The 17,450-nt window shown below is 41.8% G+C and overlaps 4 protein-coding genes across 9 annotated transcripts in view; 2 read left to right on the top strand and 2 right to left on the bottom strand.

Moving 5' to 3' along the window:
- Positions 1-562: 562 nt before the first annotated feature.
- Positions 563-2,309, top strand: LOC132783578 (uncharacterized). The gene is made up of 2 exons (XM_060788830.1): positions 563-748; positions 803-2,309. The coding sequence occupies exons 1-2, from the start codon at positions 692-694 to the stop codon at positions 2,003-2,005; spliced, it is 1,260 nt and encodes a 419-aa protein (XP_060644813.1). The 5' UTR covers positions 563-691; the 3' UTR covers positions 2,006-2,309.
- Positions 2,310-2,388: 79 nt separating this feature from the next.
- On the top strand, positions 2,389-6,003 carry LOC132783577 (centrosomal protein of 97 kDa). Its single transcript, XM_060788829.1, has 8 exons — positions 2,389-2,537; positions 2,775-2,935; positions 3,003-3,460; positions 3,517-3,875; positions 3,936-4,211; positions 4,330-4,512; positions 4,586-5,021; positions 5,217-6,003. Exons 1-8 carry the CDS (start codon positions 2,531-2,533, stop codon positions 5,875-5,877), a joined length of 2,541 nt encoding a protein of 846 aa, XP_060644812.1. The 5' UTR covers positions 2,389-2,530; the 3' UTR covers positions 5,878-6,003.
- Positions 6,004-6,012: 9 nt separating this feature from the next.
- LOC132783579 (probable RNA-binding protein EIF1AD) lies at positions 6,013-6,995 on the bottom strand. Its single transcript, XM_060788832.1, has 2 exons — positions 6,555-6,995; positions 6,013-6,497 (listed from the first exon to the last, which is right to left on the bottom strand). The coding sequence occupies exons 1-2, from the start codon at positions 6,931-6,933 to the stop codon at positions 6,184-6,186; spliced, it is 693 nt and encodes a 230-aa protein (XP_060644815.1). The 5' UTR covers positions 6,934-6,995; the 3' UTR covers positions 6,013-6,183.
- A 16-nt stretch (positions 6,996-7,011) lies between these two features.
- The window catches only part of LOC132783575 (protein cappuccino), a 31,565-nt gene continuing 21,126 nt past the window's right edge, over positions 7,012-17,450 (bottom strand). For 5 of the 6 annotated variants that reach the window (XM_060788823.1, XM_060788827.1, XM_060788826.1 and 2 more), the window contains exons 4-8: positions 14,134-14,303; positions 9,777-10,572; positions 8,086-9,138; positions 7,275-7,578; positions 7,012-7,205 (exon numbers count right to left, since the gene is read on the bottom strand). In XM_060788823.1, the coding sequence (XP_060644806.1) occupies positions 7,082-7,205; positions 7,275-7,578; positions 8,086-9,138; positions 9,777-10,572; positions 14,134-14,303 (2,447 nt within the window). In that variant the 3' untranslated portion in view covers positions 7,012-7,081. Of the gene's footprint in view, positions 7,206-7,274; positions 7,579-8,085; positions 9,139-9,776; positions 10,573-14,133; positions 14,304-16,163; positions 16,706-17,450 lie in introns of those variants that run through there. The other variant, XM_060788828.1, reaches the window with a different exon arrangement.

Here is a 17,450-nt window from a genome sequence, read left to right as displayed (position 1 = left end):
ATAGCAAGACTAGAATCAGAAAAGCTCCTCATAGGACCTGCGACCTGAACCATTCTCTGGAATAGTTGTAAGCTCAGATAAAGCATAATTTATCTTACAGTTGGCTTAGTTAAATATGCAATTTTTAATTTAGATTTTACTTTGTACTGTTCAATCATAGAGACGTCATTAAATTTCCAATAAATTATATTAATATTAATTAGTACATATAAGAACAGAATAGTTTAAAGAATACATGGATGTCATAAAAGTAGCACCTGTATCAGAATCGCAGGTGAACAACCCGGCACTTCCACCATTGTAACCTCCAACTCAGCAAATGGTGGATGCATCAAGGAACGTGTTGGCTTATGGCAACCAAGAAGTAGGTCGTCATTTCTACATTCCTAGAAGACACTTACGCTATAGATGACAATCGAGTCTCGATTATGTCGTAAGATATCGAGCTGGCGAGATATTTTTCTGATGAACGTGCTTAAATCCTTATCCTTATCATTATCGATTCTTTTCAGGACCTCAATTTTATTTTTTGATAACTTTTTTTAAATATATAATATAAATAAAATTACTAAAACATGGAGAATTTAATCTATGTTGTTTTGACAAAACTAAACTGATTTTAGTATGCTATAATATTTAATATTGAATTGAGAAACACAGAAAGAGTGAGAGAGGACATTTATTCTTAACAATGGAGAAGTGCAACCATTACCTTGAACATCACCAAAAACATAGTCATAGTCACGAGGTAAGTGCGGCTATTGAAGAGTATCTTTTGCATTATACTTGAAATTGCTTGTAGAAAGAGCATCGCAGTGAAAATAGAAACGAGTCAAAGATGAGGCCACCACCAATGCCGGCGACTCCTTACAAAAAGGATCCAATGTGCATATGCCGCAAGGATCGGCCTGAGTCACAGAAGCCTCCTTGTCATCGATCAACGAATGGGAAGGCAGAGAATTTCGAGTATTCAGCTAGAATTTCGGAAGCCAAGTGTTCTGGTTCTTCGCAGGATGCGCGTAGTCCTTGTTCCTCTGTCTCTTGTTATACACCGAAGCCACGTCATGCGCATCAACTGCCGCCTTTGGTCGAGAAGAAGGACAAGGAGCGTGAGAGAGGAGGCCACGCAGTCAGAGCTGCAGACTTCAAAACAAAACCCCAACCTTGTCTTCGAGTAGTTAAGGAGAAGCATCAATCCCCCGATCACTGCCCAAGTCTATCGTTGGAGCTGCTAAGTCCTTGGGCTTCGCAAAAAACTAATACGCCGAAAACTCGGCCGATCTATAATAAAAAGAAGGATAACAAACCGATTAAAGTCGCTGATGAAGCTGATGTTGATCGGATGCTGTACAAGAATTCTTGTTTTGGTCTAGAATGCAGTGCTGACAGCGACAGTGACATCACTATGAAAACTGACAAATTTCGAAAGAAATCTGAAAAGACGCCTCAGCGTCATTTGCACCTAGAAGACAAAGATTCCAGTCCATTGGTGAAGTCAGCGCGAGAGCATTGCAAGATGATGGAGGAACGCTTTAAGAACAAATGTTTGGATGATGATCTTTTAAGTTCAGATTGCGAATCGCAAAAGACGACAATTAGTGGTAAGAGTGCCGACCATTTGCGCACTATGGTTTGTTCGCAAATTAAGATACAAGAGATTATCGATGAGACAACTCGAAAATTGAATAAAGCAAAGGAGCAACGAGATAAAAAACTGCAGTCTTTAGAGCGATCGGATTTATCGGAAGATTTACAGCATATTTCTATTAAGGAAACACCCCCAAAGCCAACTGAGCAGAAAATCATAAATGGTGGAAACAGTTTAGGAGGAATTAGCGTTGATATGGTTTCGCCTTTGGTACGCAAGGTGGAGCGTATGTACTTGAAAACACTCAATGAGCAAATGAGTCTGATGGAAGATCTGGAGCAATTGCCAGTCAAGTGCAATAATCTGAATCACACGACTAATGAAGAAGGTGTGGGAGATGGGAAAAGGAACAGTTAGGACAAAAACAGTTATTGATTTAAATATATTTTATATGCATTCTAAACAACCCACAAAAAATTACTTACAAAATAGTAAAAATTTTGAAAATAGCCGTTATGTGCACAGTGTGTGACCAGCCAAATTTAATTGAATTGTATGCACTAAATATACCCACAAGTACGTGCTGCTTTTGATAGTGTGTGACCAGTTACGATTTCATGAGTTGTTATTTCTGTGATTGCGCTGCATTTTATTCGTTTCTATTAAATTTTCATGTAGTTGTAAAAAATAAATTGCCTTTAATAATTTATAATTTTTTTCACTATCAGCAGTATTTTTTATTTAGCGTAATAACCTGATGTTGTTAGCAGTCCTACGCAAATGTTATCGCTGCAGCCCTGGTTTCAAAGGAGGGGGGCGCTCGCATTCCCAAACATTGATTTTTCTTCGTTTCGCTGGACGCCAATGTCGCAAGCTGTCAATTGGCTAAGCTGACGCTCGTATTAGTTAACAAACTGCAGCAATTACGTGTGGACTAACAAAATGAGCGGTAAGCAATTAAATTGTGGCATTTTATAAATAGGAAATACTGCTTCCTGGCGTCTTTTTGACGTCGAGCTTTTTGTGCATGGCGTGTGCATTGCAATTTTGCAGCCTACTTTTGAGGGTGGGTGCCAGTCGCCCCCTCTCGCTTCTTCCTACACCTGCCATTACACAGACGATGACTTCATTCAGTGTTTACATTGCCCTCTCACTCTCGCTCACTACCCCCCTTTCTCTTTGGCAGGCGACGAGAGCTGCAACGAAAAGCAGACGCTAAATCTTTGCAAGCAGCAACTGAAGAAGGTGCCAAAGCAGGATGATGCCCAGAATATACGCAAACTTATACTGGACGACAATGAGCTGCAGAAGATTGACAACATTGATTCGTATTTGAAAATCGAAACGGTGACATATGAATTATTTAACACACTAAACGACTTTACATAACTGCGTTTGTCCTTTTTTCCCTTAGTTATCCTTGAGCCGCAATCAATTGCTGCGCATGTTTGGCGTCTGTCGTTTGCATTGCTTGCGTGAATTGAATCTCTCCTTCAATGGCATACTCTCCATTGAGGGTCTAAAGGAATGCGTGCATTTGCGTGAACTAAATCTAGAGGGCAACAACATCAAGACCATCGAACATCTCAATACGAATGTGCTGCTAGAGTCCCTTAATCTGGCGGACAATAGCATTGGCAGCATCTCGGATATGTCCTACTTGCGATCGCTGCGCGAACTCAATTTGCATGGCAATCGTTTGACGCATTTGCGTCAGTGTGACAAATATTTGCCCGCTTCGCTGGAGACCTTGACACTGGCCAAGAATAGCATCAATGATCTGAATGAGATTTGTACGTTGTCGCATCTGAGCAAGTTGCTCAGCTTTTCCATCACTGACAATCCCTGTGTCACAATGGCAAATAGCGTGGAGTAAGTGGCTGAGTTTATCTTGTTATGGAAAATCTTTTTAACCTTTCTTAATTTAGTGGCTTTGATCATCGTCCTTTTGTGTTAAACTGGTGCATGAGCTTAAAGTTCATCGATGGCTACGTTGTGGATCCCATTGAGAGCTTGAAAGCCGAATGGTTGTATAGTCAAGGACGCGGACGACAGTTTCGTGTGGGCGAACAGGCCGCTTTAGCCAAATACTTGAGTTCAGTGTGTCCACTGTTTGGCAAAGCGTTGGAGAATGAGCACGATCGCAAGCTGCGTTTGATACTGAGCAAGGCGCAGCATCATCAGCGTCAGCTGCAGGAGGAGATCATGGACAATGCGCAGAGTTCGGCGAGCACATCGCCATCGGCGCATCGCAAGAAGCCCACAAGTCGCATACAGTCGCCACGCTGTAAGCAAAAACACCTTAATTATAAAAATACGTATTAAATTTTGAATCATTTTATTCTAGTTTCACGTTTGAGCGGACGTCAGGGTTCGCCGGAATCCATGGTGAACAGCTATCATGGCAATAGCAGCAACAACAGTTTGAGTAGCACTGATAATGGCATCGTTAATCATCATGGCTTGCAGATGAGCACATCGTTGATTGAGAATATTAAGAACGGGGATGGCGATAACTTCTCGCTGGCTAGCAGCATGTCTGGCATGTCGAGCAGCGTTAATACGAAGACCTACAACTCCACAGAGTCGACGCCGCGCAACATAACTCCTAATCCTTATAATGGTAAGATAATTGTTTTACAGATTGCAGGCTCTTCACTTTAAAAGTAACTTGAAGTGGTCCAGTGAAGTGTCTATTTCGGTCGCTTACTCACCTATTAATGTTCATCTTGCTTTTGCAGAGCAAACTTTCATTGGTCAAGCACCTTTGGGCGGTCCTTTGGCTGCCGCCTCGAAAATGGTGCCGGTGCCCGAGACTCTGATGAGTCCTGACGTTTGTCCCGCCGCCGTTGCCCAGCGTGTGACGGTCACATCAGCAGCAGCAGCGCAGCAGCTGCACAAAACCAAAGGCAACAAAAACAAAGGTAGCCTGGACTAAGCAGTTAATCGAAACAAAATTCTAATGTTTTCCATACTCCCCATACTCATCAACAATAGACAACAAATTGAATTTGCCACGTGTGCGCAGTCCTCAACTACGTCGCATGCAAAGTCCCACGAGCAGTCCACGCAAAACCGATCGTAGCTCGCAGCTGCAGCAACCTCAACCCATGCCAGCGGTTGCCACAATGTTGCAGGGCAATGCTACAGATGCCAGTGGCTTTAGCACCGATGATGATGGCGAGCAGATCAACATTGAAAAGTTGCGCACGATTCGTAAAATGGCAGCACAACGTACACAGCAACAACAACAGCATCAACAGCAGCAGTTGCTGGAGAACAATAATCTTAACTGTGCGGATCGGCTGATAGAGCATGTGACGGAGTCATCGGCGGTGACCATACAGAAGATGTGGCGAGGTTATCATACACGCAAGAAAACCAAAGATATTGCCGAGAAGCTGCACAAACAGCGCACACACGAATACATTGAGTAAGTTTAAAGTTGGCTTCTTGAAAGAACTTCTTGCATTATTAAATATGAACTATGAACCATAGTATCTTCCTTAAGCTCGGTTTGAAATGCTCTGGTTTGAGACTTAACTCAAGCTATGTTCTTGAGTCATTCTTAATTGGTTCCTTGTTTGTTGACAAATGAAACTCCCATTCTAATTCACTTTCGTTTTAGCAAACTTAATAAGGACATGCAGCTGACCAAGGCGCAACTGCAGAACGAACGCAAAATCCAACAGCTGCAGATGCAGGCCATCAATGCGCTCTGGAAAAAAGTCTCCACAATGCAAGTGGATGCCAAAGCAGGCAGCGAGCAGCAGCAACTGCCAGAGGAGACACCAACAACAACAACAACAGATGGCAGCCAAGGCAGTCAAGGACAATTGTGTCTTGATCAGAACTCGGCAGCTGTTGTCAACGATTTGGCCAAGCGTTGCACAATCCTAACTGACCAGGTGCAACAGCTGCAAAGCTCCATTGGCACCATTGTCAACTGCCTGACCATGGTGTGCAATCTGCCACAGGATGCGTTGCGCAAACAAATCAACAGCTCCTCGGAATGCGACGAGGCCACCGATCAGCAATCGTCAGGCGTGGAATTGCGCGACAGCAGCTCAACGCAAACGGATTTGATTGCTGTGCACACGCCTCAGCTGGAAGATTTAAGTAATTTCCCCTTTACGAAACCAAGACCATCGACATTGGCACTGGAATCGAAGCATGATGCCTTGCTGGAGACTGCCAAAATTGCAGGCGAGGCAGCGGCAACAGGAACTGCAGAAGATGCTGACGAATCGAAGGAAAACATTGAACAGGAAGAAGTTCAGTTAAATTGAATCCTCACTGAAAATGGACGCTTTATAAGCACAGATCTCAAGCGCGCATAAACAAAAAATATTCTTAGGCTTTGGTAGCTTTTGCAAGCGAATTTTAGTTACAAACAGCAGCCGCAAAAAAAACAATTATTAATGTAGTTGTATTTTTTGGTTCCATATTTTAATTATTATTATGTATGTAGTAAAGACACCAATTCTTTTTGTTACAACAATTTGAGAGGAAAAAACAACAGTTTGCGGTTAAAAAAAATATACATAGCTAAACTTTTGTAATGCACAAAAAACCAAATGTTGCACTGCAAGTCTTCAATCGCTGGTATCTTCAGAGTCCGAATCCGACTCCGTTTCTTCGTCTTCTTGTTGGTGGGCAGGACGATTTGTGTTGGGCGGCAAGGAGTCATCTGAATCGCTATCTGAAGCATTGCTTACGGGTAATCCGGCTGATTTCTTAGTAAATCGCTCTGGCCAAATGCCCGCTTTTGAGTACTCTTTAATGTGCTCGGGAGTGAGAATCTTGCAGATCTCTGCCTTGACTTTGTCGCCCTCCTCGATGGGCTCCACGAGAATGTAATCGCCGCGCTTGACCCACACATTCTTGCGAAACTTGTTGGGCATGGAAACTACAGATATATAAAAATCTTTATTAAGTAATCAATGACAACAAGATTCGTACTAACCCAGAAAGTTTTCGGCGTCCGGTGAAGGCGCCTCGACCTCGTGTAAATTGTTGCCGCGACTGCTGATGACTCGCACAATTTGCTGCTGCTCGGTGGGCAGCGAGTAGTCGTCCTCCATCATTTCCTTGAGCACATGCTTGCGTCGCGTTGTATTCGGATGTGACATTTTAATAATTTCAACGTTTTGTTTATTATTATTATTGTTGTGGTGTGGCCCGCCAGTTTGCCAAACAATCAAGCGTGTGTGACCGCAAAGCGAATTTTCAAATATACTAAAAAATATAGATGCGTAGTTTGCAGCATGTGTGTACTCAAAAAGGCATGTTCGATAACATCTTTGTGGTGGTTGGCCGATTAATTTTTTTGTAGTGTTGTACATAACGGTTATAAAAATTTTGGAGCCAATTTTTCAATTCGGCGGTGAAAAAAAAGTTTAAAAGTTCGAACAGTGCGCGAGTGCGAGGATTTTCGTAAATTTTTATTAAGCTTAAAAAACGGAAAGAACTAAAGCTAATTTGGACTAACAACTAGTTTTGGCTGCGTCGCAGCACCATGCGCTCCTTGTACAAAAGCCTTTTTGGCTGCGCCGTGGTAGCGCAGCTATTGCGACGATTTTCAGCCTGTGCATGTTTTTTCATGTTTTTCAATTTACTGCAACGAAAAAAAAATAAATCAAATTAGCGGATATTTCAAAATCCTGCTCTAAGGTGCTGGACATACAATTCGTTCTCCAATATTGCCAACTCCTTCTTCCAAATGTCTTTGAAGTCGTTGGTGAAATTCGTCCAGTAACCGAAAAACTGATCGGGCGTACACTGTGCCAGGGTTAAAGTGCAACCTTTGGGTGAGAAGTGATAGAAACGCATTGTCTCCTGAAAGAGATCACGGCATTCGTCTAGGAGCTGATGCAGCTTGGCCACCGATTTATCGGCATTTGCTGTAAATTCCTGCATTTTGGATTTGAAGGGCTCCTGAATGCTGCCGCTGGATGCGTTGAGCACCTGTGCTGTGGTCTGTTTGCAAGCTGTAAGTGAAAATATTGGGATCCCATTAATAAATGTGATAGCTGCAGACAATTACAGTTTGAAATGCTCAACTTCTTCAGAGCTACTAAAACTGTACTTAAAACAGCTTCATGTAACTTAACAGAACAGAACATAGACTGTTAACAGCAACCTCGAAAGCTGAATAACAGCGCTGTTAAAATTAGGGGCATCGCTGCAACTGGTTGAGCAAGCTAAAATGCTAGTGTCCGCTATGAAATACCCAATGTTAACTTTTAGAAATTAATAAAAAACGATTTTATGTTATTCAGATAAGCGATTTGAGAATGAAATTGTCTAAGATTATTTTTCGATTTTAAGCAATTTTTAAATTAAGTGTTATTCACAACAAAAATGTAGGTCTTTGAAATTGAGGCGTTTTTAAGGAGGGATAGAGTCAAACTTGGCTTGTATACACTAAATAGCAATTTCAATTTTTTTTTACTTAAATCCCCCCTTTTCTCTCTCTCTCTCTCTCTCTCTCTTACCTGTTAGCTTCTTGTGCAGCTCCTTGATCTGCAGCTGCACCTCATCAAAGTCCAGTTGCGCTGCACGCTCCACATCCGGCGGCTCCGGTATAGGCAACTTCATATTGAACAGACTGAGCACCTCTTTGCGTCGCTGCGCAATGTACGTGCGCACAATGAAGTGCAACAGCGTGGTATGCGACTCCTTGGACTTGACATCCTTCAGTTTGCCGAGTATATCGAGGTTGAAGCCATCTGCTTGGCCACGCTGTCGATTGCCACCATTCATATAGTTGCCCAGCGTTAATATGATGGAGAAAACGAGCTTTAAATCTTCACTCTCTATAAGTTGTCGCGAGAGCTGAGAAACCGTCTCTAGTTTGCGCACTAACAGCGTCACAGACTCTTCGAATTCGGCTTGAAAGACAATGCAGGAGATGCGTTCACTGGCCATCGAGATGAGGGAAATGTCGCGGAGAAATTGTTCGGGATAATCGAGTGGAATGTCGCCGCCATCAGCATCCTTGATGCGTTGCAGCTCCTCCTCGGTTGCACGTATATGACTGATTTGTTGCAGCGTCTCCAGGCTAATGACTGAGGTGTCCACCTGGTAAATGGCATGCTCAATCTCTATGGACGGCATATGCAAGCTTCTGGCAAAGATGCCCACATTGCGTGAACGCTTTGGGTCGAGCACTTTAATCGACTTGTCCCGCTTGGGTTTCAGTTCCTTGGGTTTGCTAACGGGTGCAATTGCTTGGCGGGAGAAAAGCTCTGTAAATTCGTCGATATTATCCAGCGGCGTCTCATCGATCTCCGTCCAAATCTCTTTGGATGGCGCAGCTGCCGCTGGTGTTGCCGTAACTGCTGCTGCTGCTGATGATGCTGTAGCTGTGGCTGCTGGCGTTGTGGCTGTGCTTGGCGTCTCCTCCGGCGAACTGCCGCTGTTATCTGTGCTGTCCGTGGAGTTGGCCACCGATGGCGGACGCGGCACTGGCGGCACATTTGTCACAATGCGCGTCCAGTACAGCGGTCGCATTGGTTTCGGCGGATTAACGGCGCTCTTGCGTTGTACTATGGAAAAAACAAGCAGCAGGTGAGTTTCGAATTTATATCAGATTTTCGTGTTCGAGTTTTAATAATAGTTATGGGTGGTATGCATTTATAGTTCATATTAAAACAATTTGGATTTCTAAAGGTCTCAAACTAAGCAGCAAGAAGAATAAGAACTTTAGTATACTAATCATTAACAAAATCATTTACAACAATAGTTTATGCTTTCTTTAAGTGGAAATTGTCCTTAAATATAACAGTTTGATAGTTCGTTGCTTTGCTATCGTTAATTTTGAGACAGTTTCCTATGTTAAGACGACATTAGTTAGCTAACTAGCTCGCATAAATTCATTGTTCTAACTTAAAAGCAAGATAAGTAATAACCTTTCTATGTTAAACTCCCTTTACTACAGTCTTAACAACCATTGGGAAATATGGTATTCTAACCAATGAAAATTACGTTCGTCTTTGTCGTAATTGTAATTGTAAACTAAAGTATGTCAAGCAAGGCTTAGGATAAACATAAGCTTTGTTTTGCCTTCAGTAGTTTGTCCTTTCCTCATAATCATCAGCTTTATTTTTTTATTTTCTGCTGCATTTCTTAGAGTATCTTTGTTAGATACAAAGAGTTAAAAATAGTATATTGTTTTATCACTTACTGCTTGTGCGTAGGAACCAATTGCCTTCAGCGGGATCGGGCAAGGGCGCTGGCGAGAGATTTGCGCCGGACTTGGAGGTACTTAGAGGCGGTGGCGGTGGCACTGGGCCTGCTGCACTGGCGGGTTCTGGGGGTGGCAACGGTGCGCCTCCTGCACCTGCACCTGCAATGGGTGGCGGTGGAGGAGGCGGTGGTGGTGGTGCAGCTGCCTGGCCGGGCATGGGAGGTGCGGGTGGCGGAGGCGGTGGTGGAGGAGGTGGTGGCGGAGGCGGTGCTGCTGTTGTTGTGCTTGTGGCTGTTGCTGCAACATCTGGCTGCACTGGCTCCGTCGTCGCCAGACCCTTGGCTGCTCCACACGTACAAGTGCCCGCACAAGTCTTATCCTGATCCTCTTGCTGCTCGGTTTGTGTGCCCGCATCCGCATAGCTTTTGCTCTCCACTGGCTTATTGCACTCGTAGATGGTTGTTTCGCTGGCATTGATCAGCTCATTGAAGTTGATGCACCGTTTGGAGGGTCGCCGCGGCGGTTCATCGACGCTGCTGAGCAGCTCATTGACCACCGCATGCACCTCGGCGAGAGTCGCGCAGTTGAGCAGCCGCTTGCGGAGTACTTGCTGCAACATCTTCTGGCCATCGAGTTGTGGTGTGCTGTTGCTGCTTTCCAGCAGCTGGTGTTGCTTCAATCCCGCCGGCGTGCTAGAGAAGGGCCAGGCAGCCACCTTATCCAGTTTGCCGGGCGTCAGAGGGAGCGATGTTGTGGGCTGCTCCGTATGCGTCCATTGGTACATTTCATAGGGCTAAAGAATCACAAAGAGAGAATAGAATGGAATTGAGATAAACTTGTATTAGCCCATTGACTTCTAATTGCAGCTGAAGTGCATCTCTTTCAGTGCTCAGTACTCGGGTCTCAAGTGGACCAAGCGACAAAGCTTAAAAGCCATCCGCTTTTTTGCTTCCTCACTTCCCCACTCCGTGTGTGTCTCGTATATCCTCAACTCCTCTTCCTCCTCCCCCTAAGTGACGTCTGCACTCTCAACGTGAGCTCTGCACATGTCATTGTTGTTGTCGTGGTGTCCCGCAGCGGGAATTCGACGACAGTTTCAAATACTCTTTTATTTCAAAAGTTGTCTGAGTGCACTCTCTCTCTTTGAATTATTAGACAATGAAATTTGATTTAAGAGAAAGAAGATTCTATGTTTTCCTTATCAAATTTCTCGCTTAATTTGAGTTGCTAGTGGAAATGGCTTTGCTTTCCTCTAAAATTTTAGTATTTTTTTGGGTTTTTTTATAATAACAATATATATTACAATAAATATTGTGTTCTAATCTAAATTTTAATTCTCGTTAAGAACTTTGACATTAAGTTTCACAAACATAAAACTTTCTAGTAGTCCTTGAGATTAAGACAAATAAAAAATCCTATTCAAAATATGTAAAAAATCTTCAAATCTTTTGCGAAGCTTTGTGTTTTTCATACTAACCTCGCAGGTATAATTTAAGAGGTCCTCATAAAATTTGTTGCCTTCGCAAATATGCATTTTGAAAATGTGTCGGAAAAACATTGAAATTTTGTAGATATTCAAATTTTGAATTTTGTTGTTTGTTATTTTTCGATCGAATCGAATAATCGGAATAGATTTGAACATAGTGTAGAGCATTTTTTGTGCGGCTTTGTTGACAGTATTTGTGTGTTTTTTTTTAACTTTGCTAGTGCCACTGTTGCACTTTTTTGCTGCTTACCTATTTGTGAGATGTCATGCGTTGGATTCAGGCTGGGATTAGAATGCTCGCCTCGCCCAAGGATTGACACTAGGAGGGGCGTGGCAGGGGCGTGTGTGGTTTCGCAAATGTGACAACAAGATGCAAATTGCTAGCAACGCCAAAGTGCAAACACTTGAGCCAAATGGCGTGCAGAGAGAAAACGAAGCCACGCCCCCCAACCACACTCCCACACACTCCTGTTGACTGTCGCTCACCTAAGCACAACTATCTTTTGATTCAGTATCATCTCAGTTGATTTTCCACAGATTAGCAGAGTCAACGGAGTGTATTGAAGGTGTGAAAGTGCCACCGAATAATTGAATTTCAATTTTTAATTTGAAGGAAGAACACAAAAAGATACTTGCTACCAAAGTATCCATGCATAGTAATGATGATTTATGGCAATTATCTAGGTTTAATTTTGTGTGAAAGAGAAACAGATCTATCTCAGGTGTCAATTAGCTTTTCTAACGAACTCTTAAATAATAAACGAATTGCGGGAGAATGGAAATGAAACATTTTTGGAATACAAGCTAGTATTGAATATAAGAAAAATAGGAAGAAATTCATCAAATATTCTCCAGAAGAATTATTTAAATCGGTTTAGCTTTTGTGTTATATTGAATTTTCTATTTAAAAATGTTTGTTTTTTAACTAATATTTACCTTTCAGAATTCCTCCCATATTCTTTTGATATTTTATTAGCTATCATATTGATGCCTTTGATTTCACTTTTTATTTGTGCATTATTTGTTATTATTACTTAATTTAAATGTTAATGCATTATCAAATAACTTTTTTTACTGCATTCTTGAATTACTTTGTTTTCTTTATTTGTTGTTTGTTTCCATTGTTAATTGATTATTTCATTTATTATGTGATGGTACTTGAATTGAATTTCGCAACAACTAGTTTTCAAGTGGCTTACGAAACTCTAGTTGTGAGTTTGACTATGTTAATACCCTGTAATTTAAATTGATTGCGTTGAGCTGCAACTGGCAAAAGTTGACTCAACTACCGCTTGTCGCGTGGCGCACACAAAAGAATAATAATAAACGCCGAACTTGCCACAAAGTAATAAAAACGCACAAACTTTCAATGAGCTGCAACAACAAGAAGCAGAGCAGAGCAGAAAGAGACCGAGATAAAGATAGAAAGAGATAGCAAGAAATAGGAGAGGAGAGGAGAGCAGGCAAAGCTTAAGCTTTAGAAGCTGTTTCTGGCCTGTTGCCCAAAAACTTGATGACGCGCACATTGACATCGGACATGGGACATGGGACAGGGGATACAGCTACAAAAAGACATGGGACTCACTGAACAGGAGGTTAGAAGACGGGAGAGGGGGGAAGGGGGGCGGCGGCCCAAGGATGAGACGGAGAAATTTGTGATATCATAATCTGAAGAGCTCAAGTATCATCACATAGAAAATCACTTAACAGTGTTGTCCGCTCACTCACTTGGCTCGCCCTTTGCTCCCTACCCTCTCTCCCTCTCTTTCTCTCTCTCTCTCGTTCTGTTTCGCTGTTACTCTCTGATTCTGTGTAGGGATTTGATGTTAAGCTGCTGTGGCTAAAACTTTTGGCCTAAACTAATTTGGACCATAGAACGAGTGCTTGATTATTTGTTAGTGTGTTTTTGGCCGTTGTAATGTCCTCAGGCCAATAACACTTAACATTAACTTTAGCTAAAAGCTGAAGAGGTAGTGCACTGAGTGTGGAAGGGGAAGGGAAATGGAAAGGGGGAGAACAGGTTAACCCTTAATTAAAGCAACATCAAAATTGGTCAAAGTCTCGTGATTTGTTTAGTTAGTCAGCGGTAACATTTTCGAGCCTGTCCCCAAAGTAAACTATTACACAGTCCATTAGTTCGAGAGGAGGGTAAAAGCAAACAACCCGCACTTTCCCCTCTATTTCACCCTGCTAGTCAACTCTCCGGTTTCATAATTTAGCATGCAGTTGAAAATGGCAAAAAATGAGAACGAAGAGCAGAGGACATTTTGTGCAGCATGGCCAACTTCAATGGCCAGCTGAGAGTGAGTTGACGGCAAAGTTTTAACAAGTTCTGACACTTGCAGGTCTCGTCAGCTGGCGGCTGCTGGAGTGCAGAGGGAGAGGGCGGGAAGGGGGAGGGGATGGCTTATGCAACTGACAGAAGCAGCAGCTTGGCTAAATGAAAGTGCATTGCGATTTGCCTGGCAATGGAATTGCTAATTTCCGGCACAACTTTGCGGCTCATTTTTGTAGCCAACTTAAAGTCAAAGAATACGCTCATGATATGCACAGAGAGAGAGAGAGGGACAGTGATGAGGGAGTAGGGGACAGAGAGAGAGAGAGAGAGAGAGAGAGAGAGAGAGAGAGAGAGAGAGAGAGAGAGAGAGAGAGAGAGAGAGAGAGATAGAGCGGATGCATAGTCAGTTCTTATCAATAGCTAATGACTTGGTCCAACCGAAGTACTCTTAAACTAAGTTACGTGCACTGGGATCTATTTCCGTCAGCGCCGTGACAACTTCCGCTCGATGACCAATTTCCCGTGGCCCTGGCGGGACTTTAACTACACTATATACGGTAGTAGTGTTTGCTGGAGTTCGTTGAACTTACGCTAAATCCGGACATGGTTTCCTGCTGCTGCTGCTCATTGGAGATCTGCTTGAGTACTCCAACATATTTGAGATTATTGCAGAACTGCAATGCCATTGCATTCAAAGCATCTTGTCCTGTAGCATTGTTGCTTTGCAGCGTAGAGATTAACCATTTGATCAGCATTTGACCTGCAAACAGAAAGAGACGCTGTTAGTTACACTGAGTAAAAGAGAGAGGGGGACAAGAATTGTTTGTGGTTGGGGCTCGCTCTATAAACTTTGCCCACAGCTGCGGCTCCGATACACAAAACTTGGAACCCAAATACAGGCAGACACAATGATTTATGTGAATGTGTGTGCAACGCATTGAGAAAAAGTCTAAAGAAATTTAGTGAAGTTTCGGCAGGGAGACAGGGAGAAGAGCCTTCTCACTCTCTCTCTCTCTCTCTCTCTCTCTCTCTCTGGAAGGTTAGCTTCTGGTCGACGTGTTGGCTACCAAAAACATTAGGCATAAATAAATTTAACTGTTGTCCAAAGAAGTCAGAAAACAAACAGGAAAACGACAAAAAAAGGCACAACAAAAAAAAAAAAGAAGACGAAAGTAACGCGTCAATTTGACAACGAAGATAAGATACTCTTCATGAGCGATGGCTTAAGCGCAAAAGCCAATTCACATCGTTTTTATTTATAGATAGCACTCGTATTTTTGATGCCATTGATTGGCACTTGACTTGTGGGCAAATCAAAGCAATTGGAAACGGTTTCTTCATATGGTCAAGTTTATAAACTTATTCTTGAACAGCTGAGTAAATATTCAGTTGCTTATAGTTTTACTGACGCAATAGTTGCTCTATGACGACAAATATATATTAAATGCAAGTTTTGCGAGTCATTCTGAATGCACTGTTTAGCTTTTACTAGTTCATAAACAACATTTTATTTACGGGATTGTAATTCATAATTGTAAAGAAATATTGCACTAAAATGTGCGCTCATTGTATGGCCTTTTGGTCATTGATCCTTTGTAACATTGAACTTATAAATTTATTGTTGTAGATATCTTTATTTTATTGGTCATTGCGACTATAAATTTATAGTTGTAGCTATCTTTATTCTCTTTGATTGTGTATCAAAGATCTTTCTATCGATTATTCGTTTTAATGTACATTCAAATCAATTAAATTCATCATACGTTTTTATTGCCTTTGATTTAGTTTAATTCTACAATAAAAATCGAATTATTGGTTGTTAGGATAAACTTGTTTTAATGTGTCAACAACCAATTAGATTTTTATAACGTTGTTCGCAATGGTTTTTTTTTTGTATTTTATTTGTTGGAATATCTCATCATTAATAGTGAAATTGATAGGAAAAACCCCATTTGCTCATTTCGAATTATAATGTAAAAACTGATGAGACAATTTGGCGTGATGATAGACAGAGGACAACATTCAGTTATAGTTTGATAACTAATCAGTTTGATCAGCAATGTAAATGTGAACTCAGGTCAATAATCTACATACAAATATCTCTATTATACACATATAATAGATATTCTCAAACTTAATATGTTTAATAATGAAATAATTTCTATAAAATTTCGTCATAATGAAAAAGCAGAAGTCAATATTGAGCGGATATATAATCTGTAGCTGATTAGTTGGATTAGCAATGTAAATATGAACTCAGATTAATAATCTGCTAATAATCTATAAAATACATATATTATATATTTTGACACTATATAAGATTCTATATTTCGAATTAACGAAAGGCAAAGGGCAACATTGAGTGCATCTATAATTTGTAGCTAATCAGTTAGATAAGCAATGTAAATATAATATGAACCTAGATCTATAATCTACTAATAAGAATAGCTAATATAATACATATAGTATATACTATGAATTCTTATACAACATAAGAATTGATATTTCGTCTTCCCTTTATTGACTACTTGAAAATGTTGGCTTCCCCTTAGTTTGCCATAGTTAGCAATTAGTTGTTAATACCCTTCAACTTACATAGGGCAAATCAAATAAAACTTACGCTGGCTGTCAGCGCGTACAGCTGGAGCGGGCAAAGGCGGGGACAACGATGCTATAGAAGCGTTGGTCATTGCCAGCTGTGGGTCAGGCGCGTGTGGGTCAAACCGAAGGCTGACAATGTGCACGCTAATGCTGAGGGCCAGACTGGAAGTTGGCACAGAGTTGTCGGGGGAGTTGTAGTCATCATAGGTATAGTAGGGCAGCAGGACAGAGGTTGTAACGGATGCTGCCCAGTCGACGAGGGCGACATCAGGTGGCTTCTGTGGCTTTGGATGGGGCATTAGCTGTAGCTGGCGATAATGCGCTGAGTGTGATGCCACGCTGGGCTGTTGCTGTTGCTGTTCTAGCCACGCTTCCGGCTGGCGCCACATAATGCTGCGATCCGGCAGACTAATTGGCACGTGATGCTCCGGTCGATGCTCCGACTGCTGTTGCTGTTGTAGTTGCTGCTGCTCCGTTGGAAGCGCGTGCTTCGCCAGCAGCGAACACCAAACGTTGCTCAGCTGTGGCTGGGTGACGGACATGATATTTTTCCACCGATTTGAACTAAACCGAAGCGCGTTGTTGACTGTCTGCTCACTGTGCTGTCATTTGGCGAAATTGAATGTGTCGCAAGTCTTATCAAAATTATCAACACTTGTACTTGCGCCTGCGAGTTGAGCTAGTTGTTGCTTTTGGTTTAGTTTGTTGTTGATAAGTGAACACGCTCCCCTCTTCAAAGTGCATTGCCTATCGCCAAACAAGCTCGCTCTCCCTCTCTTTACCTTGTTGCCTTGTGCTAACGCTCTGGCAAGGTCGGTGGTTATCAGTGTCATGGTCTTGATAACACATTCAAGTTGAGGGATTTCTACTGCAACTTTTTCCCCTTTCTCTCCTTCTATTGAATCATAAAATTATGAGTAACACCCGCTGCTAGACTCTGATTTTTCCCCCGAATCATAGATTCGGATCAAACGTGCGTCACAATTCAATCACACTACTGACTCATTCATTCACAAATAAAGATAATCACAATTATTGTTTTTGCGTAGTCATATCGTTGACTCTCTTGAAATTATTAAAGTTTAATTTCACCGCGACAAACAATACTTTGCTTATCAATTATCTGATTGAAAATGACAAATATTTGAAGTGGTTTCTTAAAACATAATTTCCATTTTCAAATCAATTTTTCTCAGTGTACTTTATAGTTCACGCCACTTCACACCTGCGCTGTAGATCAATTAAAATGGTTTACGTTATTTGTTGACTTTGGCTTAATCGAAACTGTTTAATTTCATGTCATTTT

This window comes from Drosophila nasuta, chromosome 2L (genome assembly GCF_023558535.2).
Source record: "Drosophila nasuta strain 15112-1781.00 chromosome 2L, ASM2355853v1, whole genome shotgun sequence".
NCBI classification, from domain to species: Eukaryota; Metazoa; Arthropoda; class Insecta; order Diptera; family Drosophilidae; genus Drosophila; species Drosophila nasuta.
The sequence above is the reverse complement of the archived record's forward strand: the minus strand, read 5'-3'. Positions and strand labels throughout refer to the sequence as shown.